The 21,737-nt window shown below is 40.5% G+C and overlaps 1 protein-coding gene across 4 annotated transcripts; it reads left to right on the top strand.

The window, feature by feature from the left end:
- Nucleotides 1-10,182: 10,182 nt before the first annotated feature.
- Nucleotides 10,183-19,747, top strand: CCDC14 (coiled-coil domain containing 14). Of its 4 annotated transcripts, none has more exons than XM_064435037.1 (13): nucleotides 10,183-10,270; nucleotides 11,208-11,263; nucleotides 11,733-11,796; nucleotides 11,885-11,957; nucleotides 12,053-12,193; nucleotides 13,179-13,418; nucleotides 13,504-13,598; nucleotides 14,543-15,095; nucleotides 15,623-15,764; nucleotides 16,362-16,441; nucleotides 16,876-17,094; nucleotides 17,180-17,312; nucleotides 18,330-19,747. In XM_064435037.1, exons 1-13 carry the CDS (start codon nucleotides 10,238-10,240, stop codon nucleotides 19,291-19,293), a joined length of 2,793 nt encoding a protein of 930 aa, XP_064291107.1. In that variant the 5' UTR covers nucleotides 10,183-10,237; the 3' UTR covers nucleotides 19,294-19,747. The 4 variants fall into 4 exon arrangements, with proteins under 4 accessions (XP_064291107.1, XP_064291106.1, XP_064291109.1 ...); XM_064435036.1 differs by lacking the exon at nucleotides 10,183-10,270 and adding an exon at nucleotides 10,362-10,758; XM_064435038.1 differs by lacking the exon at nucleotides 10,183-10,270 and adding an exon at nucleotides 10,820-10,897.
- The last annotated feature ends 1,990 nt before the right edge of the window (nucleotides 19,748-21,737 follow it).

Here is a 21,737-nt window from a genome sequence, read left to right as displayed (position 1 = left end):
AGAAAACTTCTTGATGTGTTCTGACACAGACACCAAGACCAAGGCCATCAGTTTCATCTCTTAGAGTGAAACTGAAAGTGAAGCTGTGAATAAGTTATAAGCCCTGGAAAACAAATCAAAGAGAAGGAAAGGGAGAAAATCCAACATCCTGATAGAAGTCAAATAAGGGGGGGAAAAAATAATTTTTTTTCTCAAAAGTCAGGTCAGTCTTTGAACATCAGATCGTCCTCTTTATGACCAACATATTGGGTCACCTTAGCCTAATTCAGCCCTGAGGTGCCTCAGTTCACCTGAGGCAAGGCATACAGAGCTCACATAGCAGCCCCATGATACAGCCATAGACACCATTGCAAAATATCCGAGTTTAAAGTCAATATTGGCAATTTAGGCTGTTGGACAAGGACAGAGAATGTAGCCTTAGAGAAGCTGTCATATATGGCTCCTTTATGTCTCACCATATGGAGAAGCACAGACACAACAGTTCAAGCCTCCCTGGCTTCAGCCAGGGGTAATCCCTCAGGGTAAGCCACAATAAGTTCTATTAGAAAAGGAAAAACTGTTTTCAAGTCTTTATATTTTCAGCCTTCTCTGCTGTGGGAGTCACAAATTATGCTAACGTATTCACTAGCAAGCAGAGAGAGACCACTGAATTAATTTCTCATAAGACAACAAAGAGTCATAAGATATGAAAAGATCTTCAGTCACTTTCATTCCCAGACTTGGCAAAATAGTAGGCAGTGATTTTTACTTTTTAATTTTGGTTTTTTAAATAGAAGAGATATGACACAGATCCTGAGAAATATTTTTTAATTATTTGCCCAAATATTTCAGGAAGTATGATGGGCAGGATATTACAGAAGGATTTGCATGGCTGCTCCACAAGTGGGAGTAAAAATGATTGCTTGAGAGATTTAGCTGAGATGTATTGAAATATTGAAGATCAAAACCAGACGTTCTAGGTAACGTCTGTAATGGAGCTGGATGAGAAAAATTGAAGGATAATTCCCATCCTATAAAACAGCTTAGGAGAACCTGTGCTTAGAGGATAAATGCTTTTCCGTGACTAAAGTCTGTTTCACATTAATAATTGCTTTTCTCAGAGAAGATAATTAAGGTGAAGATGATGATGATATCAATGATTGAATGCTCTTTAATTCTACTGAATACTTTAAGGTGAAGGCCACACTTTGCCTTCAAGCCATTACTTGCATCCTTTGATGGAGTCCTAGAGCCAACTAGGCACATCTAACACATGCTTATTTTTAGTCATTTCCTTATTGTTTCAAGGAGCATTATAATGATACATTTTCAGCACTATTATGTGCTTTATAAAGGAAATAATCACATACCTACTATTAAATAAATATTAAGTTTCCTAATAATTTCAAATTAACAAGCCCAACCTGGAAAAACCAAGCAGTGTAGAAGGTGTAATACACTGAATTTTTCTCACAACATCTTCTGACAAAACTGATTCATTGCACCGTGATGTTCACATTGAACCAAAATTATAATTGAAATATTTGTATTATTAATACTCTCCTGATAAGAAGAGAAATTATTTGATACATGACTTGTGTTTTGGCTGCATGTAGGTAGGTTAAAGGAAGCAGTTTCAAATCCCAAGGACACAGAGGATGAAACCTAGAAAAAAACCTCCCTTAACATATTTTAACAAATTAGAAAAGCCTTGTGGAAAAAAAGATAGCTGTTCAATCCAGGAATGTGCAGTATTCTACAGTGAGTCAGAATTCAGCAGCAATATACACAACATAAAGAATAACTGGATTTCTTATGCTGTTGCAGAAAGTTTTGAGGACTATCATGAAATTCAAGTTCAGCATTAGTTGACAACACTCTGCTGTTGCAAAAGAGAAAAACATTGTACTAAGAAATATAAACAGGGGTAACATTTATAGGCAGATGATGTAATCCTCCTGTTATTCTTAGCATTGGTAAGGTCTCAGCTGAAGTGTTTTGTCCCATTTTGGGCATTATATTTCAAGAAAGATGTGTATCAGCTGAAGTTTTCAGATGAGAGTAACTAAAGTTTATGAAAAACAACACATGAGCAGGATTGAGCAATCTCAGGATGTTTAGCACAGAAAATGGAGTACCAATAATGACAAAGTAATTACCTTAAAATCTTTAAAACACTACTGCAAAGAAGAAAGGGAAATTACCCTCTCCAAGTTCTGGAAGAATATAAAATAAAACAGTAGGTTTGAATCCATCAGGAAAAATTTAAGACAGGAGCAGGGCAAACTTTTTCACAGCAAAGCATTGCAACAGATTGCTCAGGAGGATGGTAACTCTGAGTGCACAAGGGCAGCTGCTCCCTCAGTGGTGGGATGCCAGGAGCCACGTCCAGTTCCACAACTGGCAGGGCAGAGACCCCCACCCAGGGCCCATCCCACTGTCCCGAGCAAGGAATCAGGGCAGGCCAGGGGAGGCAGCTCAAGACAGCTCAAGACAGCATTATCTGGCAAGTTCTGGTGATGCAGCAGATCCGAGGCCAAGCCAAGAGCCAGCCAGCAGACTGGGATCAGGAAGGCAAGTGGCCAAGCAAGGCGTGGCTGTGGCCTGAGCCTGGCACCCTACGGCATTGCTGGGGCAGGGACTGACCTGGGCTGGGCTGCAGTAAAAGTCCCTGGCCCAAGGGCTGTTCCAAGGATGGCTGGGCAGAACCATTAGGGCCACTGATGCCCTCAGGGCTGCAGGACATGGAATGCCACATGGAATGCTGGAGGTCTCCAAGAGCAGGCTCCTGGCAGGATGGGCAGAGACATCTCTGATCCACCTTTGGAGCAGGAGACCAGGTGTCCTCTAGGCTTGCCTTTTAGTTTTGACATCTCAAGTGTGATCTGAATCTCTCTATTGTACAACTGCTGTGGCCCACAGTGGTCTTCTCCAGACATCAGGAAGGATGCCTTGGACAGAATGAAAAGATATCACACCAGAGCTCTAAATCAAAAAGCAAGAGATATCTTTCCCACTTCTGGGGAAAATATGCTTAACATTGATAATTTACATCCACAGGCTTCTTATTCTACAGTAATAGTGTTAACACTGACTACATGTTTAATTTGGATTTGCTTCCACCCATATGTCTGTAAATAATCTACATGGATAATAAAAATACAAGAGATGGTGAATACTGATCTATTAGCTGTTTCTATACAGTGGAAGGTAGATTATTTCTTCAGCTGTTCTTCCTCTGGCCTTGAAGATTTCTGGTTTTCATACTCAGATCACTTGCTCCTCCAAGTCATACCCCATTGCAAAGAGAGAATATGAATGACTAAATGTCCAGTAACAAATATAAAATTATAGCCAGGCCACGCTTCTGTAAAATTAACATCCTTCCAGATGTTATACAACTAGCTATTTTCTGCACTCACACTGTTAATTTTACCTGTATTTTTTATGACTTATAATCATTCATGAGCTTCCACTTTATCCTCCCACTTTATTTATGGAGTATTTTTTCTATAATCTTTTTTAAATGTACCCAACAAATATGCACTTTGGGTATCGAATTGATCTCTGATGTCACTGATGCTCCCCACATATCACAACACACCTCAAAAAGAAAAGCCTGGGTCAAGCCAAATTCAATTATTTTGGGGGATGATATTAAATTACAGAAAATTTTTTCCTCCTCTAAATGGAGGCAAATAGGATGCATTTTTCCTGTGATGTATTTTTAATTTGTGCTTTCCCTGGGTGGAAGGGAGAGATATATTGCCTGCAGCTGGACTGGCTCACATGTAGGAGGCACTCAATCTCCCAGAAGACTTATCTGATAGTGCAAGGGCTATGGGACACTTTACTGAAAGAACTGAGTGGCTGAAGTTTTTAAGCCTGGCATATAACCTGCTCAGAGTTGAAAGTTTATTCATACTTCCATGGTGTCCTGAATGAATATGCTGTACACTGTGATTTTGTGTTGATGTTTATATTGAAAAAGGAGATCAAGGTTTTAACCAGGTAACCACTAAAAGTCAGGAGGAAATATTTTTTTTTAGGAATGAGGGAATTACTTTGACTATCTTCTTTCAAGGATCAATGAGGCAAGAATATTTGTAATGGCTTTTTCCTTTCCAGACAATTGACAACAAATTAAGCATTGGGGAAGACAGCTGGAGAGACAGGGACAAAGCTGTAGGCTTCATGTAACAGTTTGCTACAGCTGTTTCTGCAGGGCTGTGCTTTTGCTGTGAGTGTGATCACAAAATATTTCCCTTGTTTCCAGCATCACTCAGCAGCCAGGACTGATTGCTGAACCAATATCCTGGTTCTGTCTTGCTATTCCTCACTCACTCTGGTTTTGTGTGGCTAATGAAGAAGAGTGGAGCAAACTTCTTGTGTCAAAGGAAACATCAGCATCTTTCCACACTACCTCATATTCAGGCAGTCTTTGTCAAAGAAACCCAAGACCATGAGGGGAAGTCAGTACCACAACATGTGTTTTCAGTTACTAAGAAAACCAAAGGGCAGATAATGGGTTTGGATCTAATGGCAATTGATAGTCAATACATATGGAAAGCAAACTTCAGTCTTCTCACATTTCCTCAAGAAACCAGAATTTAAAAGCTTATCACTTAATGCTGACAACACAGGAAATACAGTCATGGGTTTCACTACAGATTCAGAAAAGTACCTACATCCTTCTCACAGCACTTAAATGTGTGACTTCTTCAATTCTTTTAACTATTCAATAGAGAGAGGAAAATGGATTTGTGAATTCCATTATCAGTGGAAAACAACCAGGTTGCAGTGCTGATTGACTAGTTAGAGGTGTTGGTGTGATTGATTCACTGCTGATCTTAAGAAAGGACCTCTCACTCATTCAATTTAGCACAGTTGGGTACACATTTACATATATAGTCCCATAATTTCTATGTGGAATCATGAGGAAGATTAACAGAGCACTGGTTATACCACTGCTTTTATATCAGTATAGCCAGCTTTATTTCCCAGCCAAAAACTTTAATTCAGATGAGGTTAGGCCATGGATGTGAGCAAGGCAATAGATTACACTGAGATAATCAAAAGTGGATGTGAAAGGAAAAAAAAAATAGAAGAAAAAGGTTTTGAATCAGAATCACAGAACCATTCAGCTTGGAAGGGAGCCCCTGAGATCATCTGAATGGTCTGGTACAGCTCAAATGGAAGTTAAAGCTTCAAGCAGAAAGTGGTTAAAGCTCTGCTGGCTGTTTAAACACAAGTATATTATTTTTAAATCTCTAAATAGTATAACTTTCTTATCTATTATTTTTTTCCTAAAACAATAAAAGTTACAGGATTTCACCTTGGTGGGACCAATTTCATTGACCTTTGTTCTCAATTCTCTCACTGCTAGTACTAGTTCCAAATCCTGCCTCATAGGAAATTTGAACAAATGCTCTAATTAGTGACAATTCTGTTCAGATATTTTATTTACTGTTCTTATATTGCTTCATTTCTTTTCATAACTTAGAATTAAAATGAATATCTGAGATATTAATCTGTTGATAAAAGTTTTTTTTCCCCTAAACCCATCAGATGTTAGATCTCCTATTAACCTTGCACACTGTGAAAGCTGTCTATGTGGTTTTAAAGATCAGTTTGATGTCACAGTAGAGTTTATATTTAGTAGAGCAATAAAAAAATAGTGCTTTAGGTAAAAATTACTATTTTCACACACTTCCACTAAGAAGACATTACTCTTGTCAGTAAGATTGCCTGCAAAGACAAGTTGTGACAAAGATTCTATGAAATACCGGTGGAATTCTCTTTGTATTCCCAAACCCAAGATGTGCCTGGATTTATCGCATGGAAATTCCAAGTCCCTTTTAGGTTCAGCGCAGAGCGAATTTTCATGTGCCCGTGCCGCCACCTCGTGGAAGTCAAGCGGCCTGCACCAGTCCTGTGTCAGCACAGTGTCACCTGCTGCCAGCACCGTGTCACCTGCTGCCTGAGCACTCGGGGTGTGGCACCGTCACCAGCTCAGAAAGGCCGTAACAGCTCGACTCTTACTGATGTCTCCTACAAGTCATAACACCCTTCTGATCTCGTCCTCGTGAGAACTTCTCAGGATGAAGAGCATTTAATGAGTTTTACATCAGATCCTTCACTTAAATGTGGGCAGACAGACCAAAGTCATGATTTTTTTCCCCTCTATATTTACATAATATGAAGAAGAAATTCATCATTTATAGACACATTAACTCCAAATAGATCAGAAAATAAAAATGTGGTGGCAGGCTTTGGGAACCACTGAGACCACAGGTCTCCCATGCAGCAAATCCTGCTGTAGCTTTCACTACACATGATTGAAATTGGAGTGAGACATTGAAAATCCAGTGTAGATAATTTTGAAGCCTCTTTTACAATTGCACCTCAGGTCTAGGGTCCATAATATATTAATCTTTACCTCTTCATTATATCTCTACCTATCCAACTGAAACATTCTCTATAAACTTCTGCTTCCTCCAATCATATTTCATTGTGGTCAAGACATCCCTTAAGCCTGACTTCATAAAGAAAGAATCTGTTTTCTACAGGTTGATTTCTTAGCTACATATTCATTGCTATTCACCTGCTCTTTTCTGTTGGCTCTATGTAGATTGAAGGATAGGTGGACAGACAAAAATCTGTTAATTTGCTTTCTGTTACCAAATTGTAGCTTTAGTCTCTAATTCTACACTGACAGGGACTTGGAGAACTACCAAAATAATCTCAAACAATAATGACTGGTATTCTTGGCCTACTTGTCTTATAAAAAGTTCTTTATTTTGTGAAATGCTCCCTTGTAAAGACCACACAACTTTTTTTGAAAGCTCAGAGCAAAGTTTAAAATTAGTTTGTGCTGGTGCTCAATCATGCTTAGGTTAGTGTTTAATTACATCACTAGAACTTGTTAGTAATGGTAGCTAGAGACAGACTTACAGTGAGTGTGAACTTGTGATGGTTTTCCTAGGTAGGTACTGGAAATTACCCATTTTCTGATGAAACTTGATTGATTGATTGATTGATTGATCAATGAGTGTCTTCTCTCACATTTATTAGCTTCATTTTCTTCACTTTCTCTTCTTCCTGCAACAAAGGAGCATTGTTTTACTTTATTTGAGAATTGCTCCCTCAAAGATCTCTGCTCCTCAAAAGCTTGTGTTCTGTGTGTATTTGTTCATCATTATTTAGCACATCAGTCTTGTACAGAGTTTTCTGTAAGACCCTGGTGTTTCAACTCACTCTGTAAATAATTTAGGGTAAGAACAAGCTTTTTGTTATTTTCAGTGATGCTTCATGCAATATGGACAGCACCTCAAGCATGAAGATTGCAAATACAACCACATGTATGTTTTAATTATTCATCATCCAGGCAGCTCATCCTTGGCTAATGATTTGAGTCTTTTCTTCCACATATACTATGCTTTTATTTATCTCACATTTGCTAGCTTTTTTTGCCTTTTTTTTTTTTCTGATTAACATTAGCATTATTTCTCCACCAAATAGGGGTGAAACCTGGAAGATTGTCCATTTTCTTTCACAAAGGCCTCAGCCAAAAAAAGAAAAAAAACATGTCCTGGAATTGTTTGAGGAATGTTAGTTATCTGTCAAACAGGAAGAAAACATAAAATTTGTTCCACTAAATGGAATTAACTTTTCTCTCTGAAAGATATATTGATTATAAATACGAGTATCAATATAAGATTATGTATGAATGCAGCTCATGACTTTGAAGCATTTCAGTATGTTAGACAAAGAAGAATCTCTTTTTATTAATCCAGTTTTACAGCCAGACAGATGCAGAGATATTCAGTGATTCCCCACAGTTTCAATAAATAAAGCCAGTGTCAGTCAGAAAAGGTATCCATCTTCTGGTGAGTGAGTCTGTGCCCAGCACACACTGCTGCAAACCCCTGCAGTTCTACCCTGAGTCTCATAACAGCTTGTTCTTGTCTTCCAAGAGTGACAACTTGGACCTCTGTGACCATGAGAATTTTAATTATTTATGCAATTTTTAATCCTTGAGGTTGCATTTTTAAAAATTATTTATAAGGCAGTCTTGCCTGTAGTTTCACAGCGGTTCAGTTGGCAGGAATGGGCCCTGATAGCTTTCTGTATTCATTTTCCTTTGCATGAAAAGAATGAAGTGCAGGCTGATCTGTGAGTCTTCAAACCAAAGGATGGGATTGGGGGTGGATTGGGATTTTTATGTTACCTGTTGCTAAATGCCTTGGAATAATTGTTCCTTATTTAAATACTGCACCCACATCTATCAGTTAAGTTAGAATTAATCATAAACTTCCAGAAACTACCTTAAAAAAAAAGTATGCCAATGGCTCTGGCTCTAATTTGGTAGTTGCTACACATCTTTTTGAGCTTTTTTCATCTTTGTCTTTTGTCTTTCTAGTTTATATTCCTTCCTTCAGCTGTTCTATTACAGTGATCTTATAATTTTTAATTTTCAATGAAAAGAACTGAAGAAGTCTCCAAATTCCTGCCAGAACACACTTCTCTTTTACTGTTGTGTTTGGGGTTTTTCTTGACAGGATGCCAAATGTATTCACAATATATTTTTAATTCAATTTTGTCATAGTTTCAGCATAAATGTTAACATGGTAATAACAACACAATTTACACATTGGGAGAGCAGAGGTGTTGAATATTTATACACACTTCTGCTATAGTAGCCTTAATAGCAGAGTAATGCAACCACATTTTCAGCCTGAGTAAATGTAATTGCTTCCAATTCTGTGTGTTCACAAGGTCTATTTCTTCAGCTAATAAAAGCGAGGAAATGCAGAATACTGATATGCCAGTGATAAACATGGTGTGTGTTTGTGAGTGTGGAGCTTGAGGCACCACCCCTGATGACCCACGCACACGGGTTAATGAGTTGTACGTAAGATCCTTCACTTAAATGTGGGTAGACAGACCAAAGCCAAGTTATTTTTTTCCCTCTGTATTTATATAATAAATACCCAGCAGCTCCTCTTCCAGGGCAGCCTGCTTTACCTTTGTGCCCCTGCAGCACAGGCAGGCCCAGGGGGGCCAGGCAGGACAAGAGGATTGTTGTAGATACATACTATAATATTGGCTTTTCGCAAATATTAAAACCGATTCTATGTGTGGTGTTAAAGTAACTTTGTTATAAAGATGTAGTTTTTATTTCTGTTGTTAATTAAGCTTAGACATAGTGGTGAAATAGCAGATGTAAGTATGCTGTGTTAAAATGCCTGCTTGGATGGATAAAATGCAATGGAATGAAGAAGACACCAGTTACAGATATGCAAATTATCAGCACTCACTGTCTGAAGCAATGTGGGCCTGAGCCAAAACTGAAGGTGATGATTAAAAAGGACTAAAACCACAACCAAGGAATACGCGTGCTCTAAAAAGGTGGAACCAAGGAGGAGATACGTTAAACAATTCTCGGAACACGTAAACTAGTTTGGGGAAAAGTTTACTATGCATAAGGGTCTATGAATACACAACAGGCTGATGTAAGGGAAAGGTATTTATGGGGTATCTCCGAAGATAACAGTGTGTTCTTGCCTGAGTGCCAAGACACACCCGGCATAATAACCTTTGCTTTATATTTGTCTCCTACTGTCGTTTATTAATTTTCACAGGAGAGTGAGCATGTTTTTCACATAGACCAGAGCTGCGCCAGGGGTGATTCAGGTTGGACATGAGGAGGTATTTCTTCACAGAAAGGGTGATTTGACATCGGAAGGGACTACCCAGGGATGTGGAAGAGCAGCGGGCCCTGGAGGTGGCACAGAGTGCCAGGGTCTGCCTGACGTGGCGGTGTTCGGTCACAGGCTGGACTCGATGAGCAGGGAGGTCTTTTCCAACCACACTGATTCTTTGATTCTGTGACCACTCACTCACCTGCAGGGCTCGGTTTTCCGCTTCTTTCCCGAGCGCACCGCCCCGTCCCGGCCGAGCACCGCCCTGAGGCGAAGGGCCGGGGGGGGGGGCGGCCCCTCAGGGAGCCCCGCCCCTCACGGCCCCATGGCCCCGCCCTTTCCCCTCTCGCCTTCCATTGGTCCGCTCATTGCCGGCTCTCCGCCAATCCCCGGCCGCGCTGCCGCGCACATCTCCTTCCCCTTCCCGCGCCTGCGGCCGCCGGCGCGCCGCGAGGCGGGGTCGTTAGCCCCGCCCCCTGCAGTAACTCCACCCCCTCGCGGACGGACCGGGTGCTGATTGGCCGGCGCGGGCGGGGGCGGGGCCGGGCCGGGCCATGGCCGCGCCGGGCGCTGCGCGGCCGCGCAAGGTGCGTGAGGGCCGGGGGCGGGCGGGGCGCGGTTCGCGTTCGGGGCCTCCTCGCCAGAGCCCGGGTGTGCGCGGAGGGGATCGGGGAGCGTCGGGGGAGCCCCCCGCCGTCCGCGTAACCACTCCTGGCGAGGTCGGGCCTTCCGAGGCCGAGCCCGGCTTGCACCGCAGCCGCCTGACGGGCCGTTCTGGGCCTGTCTGTGCCCCAGAGCTCCTCGAGTGGCTCCGTGAGAGGATCAGTGAGGCCTGCAGCATCTCCTGAAGAGCTGTGCGGGTGCCATCCCAGCCGTCTCGAGGGGAGATGGCTGCGATGGCACCCGACCGATGTGAATGAGTGGCTAAAGGCGGATGTGGGAGCGGTGGGGCCGAGCAGCAGGACACGAGGCAGTGGGCAGAAACCGGTGCACAGGGAGCTCACCTGAACACGAGGAGGAGCAGGCTGTCCCGAGAGGATGTGCAGTCTCCCTGAGTGGAGATGCTCAGGAGCAGGTCAGGATGCAGAGCTGTGCCAGGTGCTCTGGGATGCTTCAGCCACTGTGTCCCTTCCAGCCTCGCCCATGCTGTGATTCTGTGACTGTGTGTTCCTGTGCTCTGGCCACAGATGATTCTTAAAGTCCCCACAGTTCGGGTCTGTATTTCTCAAGCATGGTTTCCATTTGAAACACAATTGTACATCAGCTCTTGGAGAGTCCTTAAGTGAGTGGCTGTGTGTGTAGAGTGCTGTGGAAATGAACAAAGCATCCTGCTGTCAAAGTGTATTTTGTGAAATGAAACCACAAGTCTCAGCCTCTCCTGGCAGCATTTGCACCCTTGCCTTGAGAGCAGTCCCTTGGACTGATCCACCTTGGCAAAAGTTCTTGGAATTGGAGGGCAATAGTAGTCTTCAAGTGTTGTGAAAATACTTTAAGAAAATCAAGGTGTATTTCTGTAATCAACAGGCTCTCTCTTCTGGAAGGCTGTCAGGAGCAACTAAACTGACAAATGGAAGAAATCAGTAAGACCTTATTCACTAATACTGTTTTAAATTGAGTGTATATGTGAGCATTTGGGAGCCTTGTACTTCTCATACCTCAGTTGAACAAAAAATCATGTGTGCATATATATAAAACATTTTGAACTAAGTTTCTAAGCAGCCCTTGAACAGACGGGCGCAAACTGAATAGAAATTTTGCATATAAAAATACAGATTTCACTCTTCATGTTTTATTTATAAAAGCTGAATTTATGTAATTACTTGCTGTAGAGAAGACTATTGAGTGGAGACTGAATTCTTCTTTGCCATAAATTGTTGTTGTCTGCTTAATGTGTTTGTTGCAGCCATGTAAAGTTTTCAGAAATAGAAAGTTATTTTGTTTCATTATGAAATTAATTTCTTTTGCTTGCTATTATTGAATGAAAGTATGTGTTTTTTAACTTGTTTCCCATTAAGGAGGTGGTATAAACGGTGAATTTCACTTTTTCAGGTGTGGCTTAAAGAAAGGGTGTCATTCTAATGTGGAAGTCTATTCCACTGAATCTGCCAATCAGGTAATTAAATGGCTCTTTAACCCAGCATCTTGGTTTACTGAAAGAGAACAGTGCCACTCATTTGCTCACTGCAGTGCTCTCTGTGCAGGTTGATACTATTCATAATGGACTTGACCATTGTGCAGCTTTGCTGAAGAATATCTTACAAAAGGAAGCTACAGGTTGTACCTATAGAAAATACAAGTTACATTTTTAGGTTTTGTAATACTCTCTTGATTTGTTTTGTTTACCATTTTTTTCTTTCAATTAATACCAGGAAGGGAGACTGTTTGTAAACAACCTGGGAAAACAACTGCCTTTAAATTTACTTCCAAGCCTTTGCTAACCAAAGGAAGTACTTCCAAGAAGAAAGGGTTAAAAAGAATCATTACTCCTGCCCCTGTCCAAAAAGAAATTGGTAAGTGGGCTTTCTTTTGTTCAAGCAGCCTTGAAAGAGTCCTTAACTTAGTGAAATTCAGCAAGGCTTTACATAATTGTTGCCATTTGTTACAGGTTGATCCTGAGCTGGTTCCACAAAAGGATGTATTATTTCCTTTTAGAAACCTTAAATGTTTACTAAACAACTACTGAAATTCACAAGTGTTTGAACTTCAGGTACAAGGAAGAAAGTTGAGTGTGTTTACAAGTATCAACATCGTCAGGTTTATTTGTAGGAAGTGTGGAGGAGAATGGCAATATCCTTTCCCTGTTTCTCTTGGACAGGGAGGCATTGCAGTCCTTAGACTCAGTTTAGCATCCACAGCTAGAAACTGGTCTGAAGTTCAGTGTCCAGCCAGGCTTTTCTCAAAGAAGGATTTGTGAAAACAGGGAAGTGTGGCTAGAAATGACAAGACCTCAAATGGTTTAGTGGCCAAAGCACTGAATAGAAAGGCAGATGGAGTGCTGTCAGCTGACTTGCTTCCAGGGGAAATATTTCATTTATCATTTCTGCCTCTCTGCACCCTGTTTCTTCTGTGCAATTTCTGATCCAGTAGGTGAGTGGGGCCTGTAGACAGGTGTGTAGCAGAATGCCCACTGGGAATTGTAGGAAGTGAGCATGTAGCTGATATCTTCCCAGCACTGTAAAATTACAGAGTTTTAATTATACCTAAGCAGAGATTTCCAGAATTATTTTAGAAGTGGCCTTCTGTTGGATTAAATCTCTGTGCTTCCTTCAAGGACAGCTGTCTGTCCAACTGGTTTAGGTTGCTCTGTCTGGAAGAAAAAAATTGATGGATTAATTTGCTGGTGAATCAAAATCTGACTGGTATCCTGGGCCATAGAATCTTTGTTTCTGTTCTCAAGGGAGCCTTTGAGAATCTGCCAGACAATACAATGGGTTGCTATAGATCAAGAAGACAGGCAACTTCAGCTGGAGTTTTTTGTTCTTTCCTCTTCTACAGTGGCAATATCAAATAGAAAAGTTGCCTCATCTACCACACCTTCTCCTGAGAAGGAACTTCCCAGTGCAGCACAGAATCAGATGGTTCAGTCAATTCACGTGCCTTGCACTGAGCACTCTCCTGGGGCCTATCAGAAACTGTATGAGCACGTGCAAACTCAGATGTCTCTGATAACTGGCCAACCCCCACAGAAGAGTAATGAAACTCCTGCTTTAACTCCTTCTCCTACCTCCAACCAGGGTTAGTGGACCTGTTAATACAGAGTTGACTATTTAACTGCATGAGTTTTGCCCATGTTTCCCTGATAAGTGTTCTTTTCTTTTAGGATGTCAAAATGTTGCAGCTTTGAATTGTCAGTTACCTACCTCCACATCAACACTGTCCCTGCAGCATTCAGCTAATCCCTTGTCCACTCAGTCAGTAAGTAAAAGTTTGATTCTCACTATCAAACATTAAATTAGCACTGCCTACTTATTTATATATTTCCTTGTGTCGGTTTTCCTAATAATTTTCCTTTTAAAAAATTGTGTATTTCAAACTGTAGTGATGCACAAACAAAACATTGCTATTCAAAACACATTTTATGTGGACACCAAAAAATTAAATTAGAGGCATTTCAACTGGCTGCTTGCTTCTGCTTGGGGAATTCTGTAAAGGACAGGAAACATGAAAAAGGGCAGGAAACTATTGATTACTGTTAATTGCATTCTCAGTAATGCACACTAGGATCATTAAGCAACTCCTGACAGAAGAACTCATGTATCATATGGAGCTTTCCCTGCCAGTGATCAAGGCAATTATTTCTTCAGCCATGCTGTATTATCTCAGAGTCACATGTTAAAATGCCTGTGTATTTCAGGATGTAGAATAGAGATGATGGAGAATACCAACTGCCACCTCAGGAAATGTGGCAAAAGCCTTGAATCTACCTTGAATCTGTAAACGACTGTAGATTTACAGGCATCTGCAGGGAGTCCATGTATAGCTAGTGATGACCTTGACTTAAAAAATTCACCTACCTAAAATACTGAAAGGTAACAGTGTTGTCCTTTATATTTCTTTTCTTCCCTGTTCTGCTTGGATTCAAGAAACTGCTGAGGGTTTTCATTACAGAGCTGCTGTAAAAGAACTGTGATTTAATGTTGCAAATAACATTAAAGGTAATCTAAATCAGATTTACATTTTAAGTCCTCCTTATTATACAGAAAAATCATTCCATTATTAATATGTAGTTGTTCTTATCATTAGCAAAGAATGAACAAGTTTACATTGAGTCAGACAAGAGTAGTGCTGTTTGGGATTCTTCTCCTAAAGATTTAAAAATCATGTTAATTTTTTGTTTAATTAGAATATCTTTTATGCAGGGAGTTCCTGTAGACAGTGCCAGTGTGCCAGAGGTGGGAGGATCTGTGGTTTGCCCAGTGGTTTCTGCTGCTCCTGCTGCACAAACACAGTCTGGAACTGCTGTTCCTGGTGTGATGCCCTGTACAGCACTGGGAGCATCAACCCCTTCAGTGCCTGCATTGGTCCCAACATCTTCTGCCAGAGAGATGGTCCCAAGCCAAGAGCAGCAGGTGAAAGAAGCAGATTTGGTGCGGTGCATACAAACCCTGCTACAATCCCATGAAATGCTGAATGGCAGGACTGCACAGAGGGGCCAGCATCACTGTCCAGCAAAACATGATGGCTCGTGTGACACAGAGGAGGATACTCCTGAGGAGCACAGTGAGGACATGGTCAGTGAAGAAGATGAGTTGGATGTACTTGATGTGTCTCCAGTGAAAGATACAAGCTGTAAGACAAGTTGTGTGAAGAAAGCTCTAAAATCTAGAAAAGAAAGTCTAGAAGAAACAGCCCATAAAGTTAGGACTGTGAAGTATCTTATGGGTGAGCTCAGAGCACTGGTAACAGATCAAGGTGAGGACATTTTCATTGTGCTGTAGAGTTATTACATACAAATAACACAAGAGCTCGATTAAAGGAGTGAGCAACTTCAGTTTCTGGAAGTTGTATGTGTCAGATGATATGTGACGTCTTACTGTGGTTTATCCACAACTGTAAAACCTTCAGGATTGACTCTAGATAAGTATTAAATTATTTTTATAATATTTTAATTTTATCAAGACAGCAAGATAAAGATTGTTGCTATTCCATATGCAGAGCTTTCCCCTGAGAAGGGTCCTGGTGTGGACAGATTGCAATAGCAGTCCCACCTAGGCTGGTTGGAAAGATGGTGGGTTGTGTTTTATTGAGGATGTAAAGCATAGTTTTCATACTCAAGCTCAACAATTTCAAATAAATATAGTTCAAGATGAAATTTTCTTGGGGGGAAAAAAACAGCTACAATTAAATCACCTTGCAGATTGCTTAATCACATGTAAAACATTAGTTATATTACAGATTTATAGGTTTATGGAGTCTCTTTCTTCCCTCACTTCTTGCAGGTGACTCAGAAATGCTGAGGTTGATGAGTGAAGTAGAAGACTCGGTGTGCTTGCTCCCAGCTGTGGTGGGAAGCAGGAATATCCAAGCTGAAATAGCTCTGGCCTTGCAGCCTCTGCGCAGTGAGAATGCCCAGCTGCGCAGGTGGGGAGCTCCTCAGTGAGCCTGTGCTCACTGCACGTGCACCTGAAGCAACTCTAACTGCTCTGGCTTAAACTGCCTTTGTAAAGGCTCTTCCCTTCTTGTCTGTGCAATATTTGTGAATTAGAAAGTGTGCTGGTAAGGCCATACACTCCAAAAAGCAATAATTAACACATAGCATGGCTTTGGTATTTTGGTAGTATCAGTTACCTCATGATGGGGCCGTTGACTGGGTGGGGTGAATGCATCACTCTGAAAACTGCACTAACAAGATAGTCAGCCTGCTCATGTTCTTTTTGTAGTGTATCCTCAAATGCAGAAGTGTCTCTCATTTCAGAGAGTTCTCACATAACTGGGTAGCATTTACTTCAGAAGAGCGTTATATACCAGGTATTTATCAGATACTTGGAAAGGGTCTTTTGTGTTGAAGAAGTACCAGAATGTAAGAAAAATGTGTTATTAAGAATTATTTATGTTTCTGAAATATTCCCTGACATTTAATTCTCAAAAGCAACTTCTCACCAAACTAATTTAAAGTGCAGTCCTTTTGAGTGTATTCTAATACTTCTGAATTTGTGCTTTTTCACAATTCATGTTTAGGAGACTAAGAATATTAAACCAGCAACATAGGGAACAAGAAAGCAGTGAGAAGACATCTGGACAAAGCTGCAACTATGAATGTAATGTACCAATAATGTTGCTTGATAGGGGCATGTTTGTTAAAGTTTTATTACCATAGATATTATTTTTAATTTATGTATCTGTAGTTTCATATGTCTGTATGTATTGTGGCCTTTACTGGTAGCTGAACTAAGTGGGTCTAATGCTGGAACTGCATTTGCATGGACTGTTGGGCCTTTTTAGACTCTATATACTAGGATTTGGCTCTTCAGCTGCCAAGCAGGTTATTTTTGCTTACGTGCCTCTGAAAATTAAGATGATTGAATAAATACTTAAGAAGAAAGCTTGAGCTTTATCTTGTAGCAAAAAAAAAGCAACCCTTCTATCTGTAACCAAAATTCATAGTACCAAGATAATTAAAAAACTTAGTTTGGTTTAGAAATTCAAACTACCACACAAAACACTTAAACATTTTATGTTTTACTTTTGGTAGTGGTTTCTTTGCAGTCCTTGAATATGATGCTGCAGAGTCAAATGAAGGAATTGCAGAAAGGCCTTGATTCACTGCAGGCTAAAAATGAAGAACTGCTGAAAATAATAGAAAGTCAGAAAGAAGAAAATAAGCATCTTGCAAAAGGTATTCAAGATAAAGAAGAAGAATTGCTAGAAAAGAAACAGCATTATGACATTCATTCCACCAAGCTCAAGATTGGTGCGTGTTTTCAATTTCCTTATTCTTTGTTTACCATTTTAAAAGTTAAAAGAAGTAATTGTCTAACTTCTTGTTGGCATTTCAGAAGTGGAAGAGGCATTAGGGACTGTGAAGAGCCTTCAGTTTAAGCTGGAAGCTGCAGAGAAAGAAAATAAAATTTTGGGCATAACATTACGTCAGCGTGATGCAGAAGTTAAGAGACTGAGGGAATTAACCAGGTACTACTGGCTAAGTTGCATTGTTGGTTTTTTTTTGGCCTTCTGACATTAGTCAGAATATAGTGCAGAATAAGAAAGAATTTTATAAAATTCTTTCTTATTCTTTGGGGTTTTTGGGTTTTTTTTTCATCCTGTGGATTATTGTAGTCTTAGTATCTTGGTGGTGGGAGGTCACATAAGCTAAACTTTATCTTTGCAGTTAATTTTGTTACAATGTTGCTGTAATTTTGTTTTAAAACTAAGTTGTCATAGTCTGTGACTTGAATTCTGTGATAAGATGTGGCAGATAGTATTTTACTTTATCTGTGAAGTCTTAACTGGGAGATACAAATAGTTTTTTGCAGCTGCATAGTGGTGTGTATCTACAATTGCTTTGGATATGTTGTGCTGAGGAAACAAAACTGTTGTCTGTCATGTTTGTAGTTGGGACTGATTGCAACGGCAGAATATTTTGAACAGACATTCCAAATCCTTCAGTAGAAGTTTAGACACTTCTATGGCTGCTGTGCTGGCCACCAGGTGGTGGTAGAATGATGTCACATTACACGTGTGTCTGTGTATATGCTAGAAACATTAACATCTAAATGTTCATCTCTTTTGATGGACAGAGCAGTAAGCTAGAAAAAATTATTTCTTTTATTATGTTTTTTTTTATTTACATGCAATGGGAAGAATAATTCAGAAAACCTTTCTTAGTGATTTTGGTAACTGCTTCTATCTGCTTTGCAGCAGTTTCTTAGCATCAATTTATTTTATCATGTACTGCTCAAAGCAGGTACACCACGAATAATCTGGAGAACTTCATTGGGTTGTGCTATTTTTGTTAGTTTTTAGACACAGTGAGCTGAAGAAGAATTCAAAAAACTTGGAATAGGTTCACATATAACAATATCTAGAAAGTGCATTGCAACTTTGCCACAGCCTGATAAATCTAACTTTTTTTTCTATAGAAAAGTTTTTAACTATTTAGTTTTGGTGACTAATTTTGAATCTGTTTGGTTGATTTTACCCTAACAGAACCTTGCAGGGCAGCATGGCCAAGCTTCTGTCTGACCTCACAGGGGACGGTGTTAGACCCAAACCTGAAAAAGCTCTCTCAAAGTCTCTTTTGGAAGACCACGAAAAGCAGATGCAACCTGAGCCGTTTCCTGGGAGTACTTCAGTAATGACTTACCTTAAAACGTTAGAAATGGATAATATTTGGATAGATACGGATCTGCAGTTCTCAAATAAAATTGGAGAAGTAGAAATGCAAAATCTGTCCTATGAAAAGTTTGCTGCTGAAGGAAGTAAAATTAACAGTACATTCACAGAAGAACAAACATCAGCCCCCAGAGGACCATCAGCTCCATTGAAGCAAGATGCAGAAACAGGGAGTGATTCTGGAACTTTACTAGATGACCAAACCAAGTTGGATGAGACAATTTATATTCCACTGACTAGCAGTGCCTCTAAAAAACAGCAGCCAGTCTCTGGAAGAAGTGGTGTGCTACCCCAGAGCAGAGGGGCTTGTCAGAGGCTGGATTACCACTGTGAGCTCCCAAGCTCTGTGCAGCAGTATGGGTGTGAGGATCCAACTCTAGTGGATAAATTAAATGCTGGGTACAATGTGAAAAAGACTGTGGAAAACACACTTGAAGTTACAGGGGGTAAAGCAAAGCCAGAAGGAGACAAAGTCCAAGTGAGACCAAGAAGCATTCCAAGTGGGGCTGCAAAAGATTTCATGGATAAACCAGACCAGCCTCAGCCTGCTCCATTGATGCCATTTCCAGCAGGGGTTTCTCAGAAAACAGGCAGTAGAGCAGCTGATTTTAGCTGCATTTCATTTGATGATTTCTCAGGGAGGTCTGACTGGAGCGCATCTTCCTTCTCAACATTTACTTCTCGAGATGAGGAGGACTTTAAAAACAGCTTAGCAGCCTTGGATGCCAACATAGCCAGGTTACAAAGGACTCTGCAAAGTAACATTAGGAAACAATGAGTATGAGAAAGCAAAATGGACTGCAGCTATTTGGCTAATTAAGTTTAAGTTTTTCTGAAGTATATTAAGTATGGTACTGATATGTATATTTGTATGGAACAGCTTGTTCCTAGCTGTCTCAATTATGGATAGAATTTGTTCCTCATTAGGCTGTGGTGCTGTTCCCCTTGATGTGTACAACTTGAAATAACTGGCTTTCTATATAAAATAGAAATGGCCTTTTTAATTATTACTTATTTTATACTCTTTACTTGCAAAATTAAATGTACTTGTTTACTTGTGTTTTTTTTCCTTCCCCAAAGAACTGTTGTAAGGTGCTTCACATGAGCAAGAGGTTCCACAGGTAGAGACCAGGGAGGAGCAAGTTACAGAGCAGTTCTGCAGGAATGCTGATAGTTACAGTTGCTAAGTCAGGATTATGCTATTCCAAAAATAAAGACAGCCATCAATATGGGATTTTTCCTGTGTGATATATCCTATGAAATAATGAAGCAATCCCTTTTCTCTCACCATTGCTAGAACTATTTTCTCTGGAGCTTTGTACTTGAAGGAAGAAGTTGATGAAGTGGAGAGTCCAGACAAGGGCAAGAAAAGGTTAATCAAACTTCCATTGCTTTCTACAGTCCTGTTATAGGGCATGCTTTTACATATATTTGCTTTTACCTGAAGTAAAAGGGAATGTAGTACCAGTGGATAAACACAGAACAGAAAGATGCTGAGGCACAGAAGCAGCAGAGCTGACACAAAGGAGACAAATGAGGCTTTAGCTGAAAGCTGGCAAACCAGTGCAGTTAGGAAAGCACCAGAATATACAGCCTGAGGAAGGCATGGAAATTCTACAGTTGTTGAGGTGTCAAACATCTCTTGGACATTAACACAGAGAGTCTGACTGAATCACCAGAATTGGCTCTCACAGGAATGGGAGTGAAGCAGGGAATGATTGCAGTCTGTTGTTCTCCCTAACAGGATTTTCCACATCTCAGTCTCAAGAATATGCATAATGTGTTTAAATTGCAGGTAAAGGTACCTGTGCTGGTACCATTGCTACCATCCTGTGCCTCTTATACCCTCAGCAATGCTTCAGAGCTATTTTTCAGGGAAAATACCTTTGGAAAAGGAAGAGCAGTATAAAGACCTGATTTTAAGACTGCTTTTTCTGCAGAATTGCCTATTATTTTTTTCCTAGAAAACATTGTTGTCCTTCCTGGCACTCTTTTTCTTGTATGTTTCCATGTAGAAGAAAAGTCCCTCATGGTCATCTGATTGTGTGGACATATTTAAAGTTAGGATGCTGTCCATGCACTGTCCTGGGGAGCAGCTCTGATTTAGTTACTGGTAACTGAGTCATACAAAGGTATGAACAGAGCACACACTGCAGAAGATGCCAACTGGCACTCCTGCTTTGAAAAAGGAAAGTTAGACTAAATAGTGACTTCAGTCATTTAGAATGCTTTTAAGGCTTGGCCTGGATTTCTCAGTATTCTCCATACTCCTCGTGCTCAGATTCAAAATAAGGTTGATGGTATGAAAGTGAACAGGTTTTAATTAAGTATTTACAAGTAGTTTCAGTGCAGAAGCTAAGTAAGATTTAAACAATTATTATGGAATGGGTTAAAGACATGCTACAATAAATTCTAATCTTCAGAACTCATAAGAAACCTGAAAAAAGATGGGAAGAACATTCACTAGTAGACAACTCATTAATTTTCTCCATGCATCCAAGAGTTGAAGGAGGGTATTCTTCCTGGCCAAAGCTACTTGCAGCATGTTAAAGGCAGCTGTGATGTCAGGATGCCCAAGCATGGTGCTTTTGTACTGACAGCATTTACATTCACTTTTACCTGTGGGGGAAGATGTTTCATCATCATGCCTGTTTCCTGTTTGCCTTTATGAAGTCAGTTCTATGAAAGCAGGAGATGACTGCTGGAAAACACTCCTGGGCATAATGACATAGGAGCAGGTTGGAAATTTGTCCCTGCTTCCAAGGAGGAGAAACTTAGAAGAAGAGACAGAAAGGAGGAGACGATTTTTTTTTAATAGTCCTTTGTTTTGAACTCCAGTGTGTCAATCAGAGCTGTGGCACCTTAATGAAACATAAAATTTCCCATATATAGGCATTATAAATGTGCACTGTTATGGGTTCAGTAGCAGCTGCTGTGAAACACCTTCTGTTGTATGGATTAACTTGAACAGCTCAAACTGCAACACCAGTGATCGAGATTTAATATTATTTAAAAATCTTCACTATGAGGCTGGTGAGGCACTGGAGGAGGTTTCCCCCAAAAGTTGTGACTGCCCCATCCCTGGAAGTGTTTGAGGCTGGGCTGAACAGGCTGTTCTAGGCTTTGAACAACTTGCTGTAAGGGACCACATCCATGCCTAGGGCAGGGGGTTGGAATTAGAGGGTGTTTTCCATCCCTTCCAGCCTAAAACCATTCTATGAT

The sequence above is a fragment of the Passer domesticus genome, chromosome 10, assembly GCF_036417665.1.
Source record: "Passer domesticus isolate bPasDom1 chromosome 10, bPasDom1.hap1, whole genome shotgun sequence".
Classification (NCBI taxonomy): Eukaryota; Metazoa; Chordata; class Aves; order Passeriformes; family Passeridae; genus Passer; species Passer domesticus.
The sequence above is the reverse complement of the archived record's forward strand: the minus strand, read 5'-3'. Positions and strand labels throughout refer to the sequence as shown.

Bases quoted from the DNA above. Each gene is read 5' to 3' on its own strand.
- CCDC14 (XM_064435036.1), top strand. From the start codon at position 10,618: ATGTGGGAGCGGTGGGGCCGAGCAGCAGGACACGAGGCAGTGGGCAGA. The intron at 10,759-11,207 runs GTCAGGATGCAG...TGTAATCAACAG, and splicing joins GTGGAGATGCTCAGGAGCAG to GCTCTCTCTTCTGGAAGGCT. The intron at 15,096-15,622 runs GTGAGGACATTT...CACTTCTTGCAG, and splicing joins AGCACTGGTAACAGATCAAG to GTGACTCAGAAATGCTGAGG.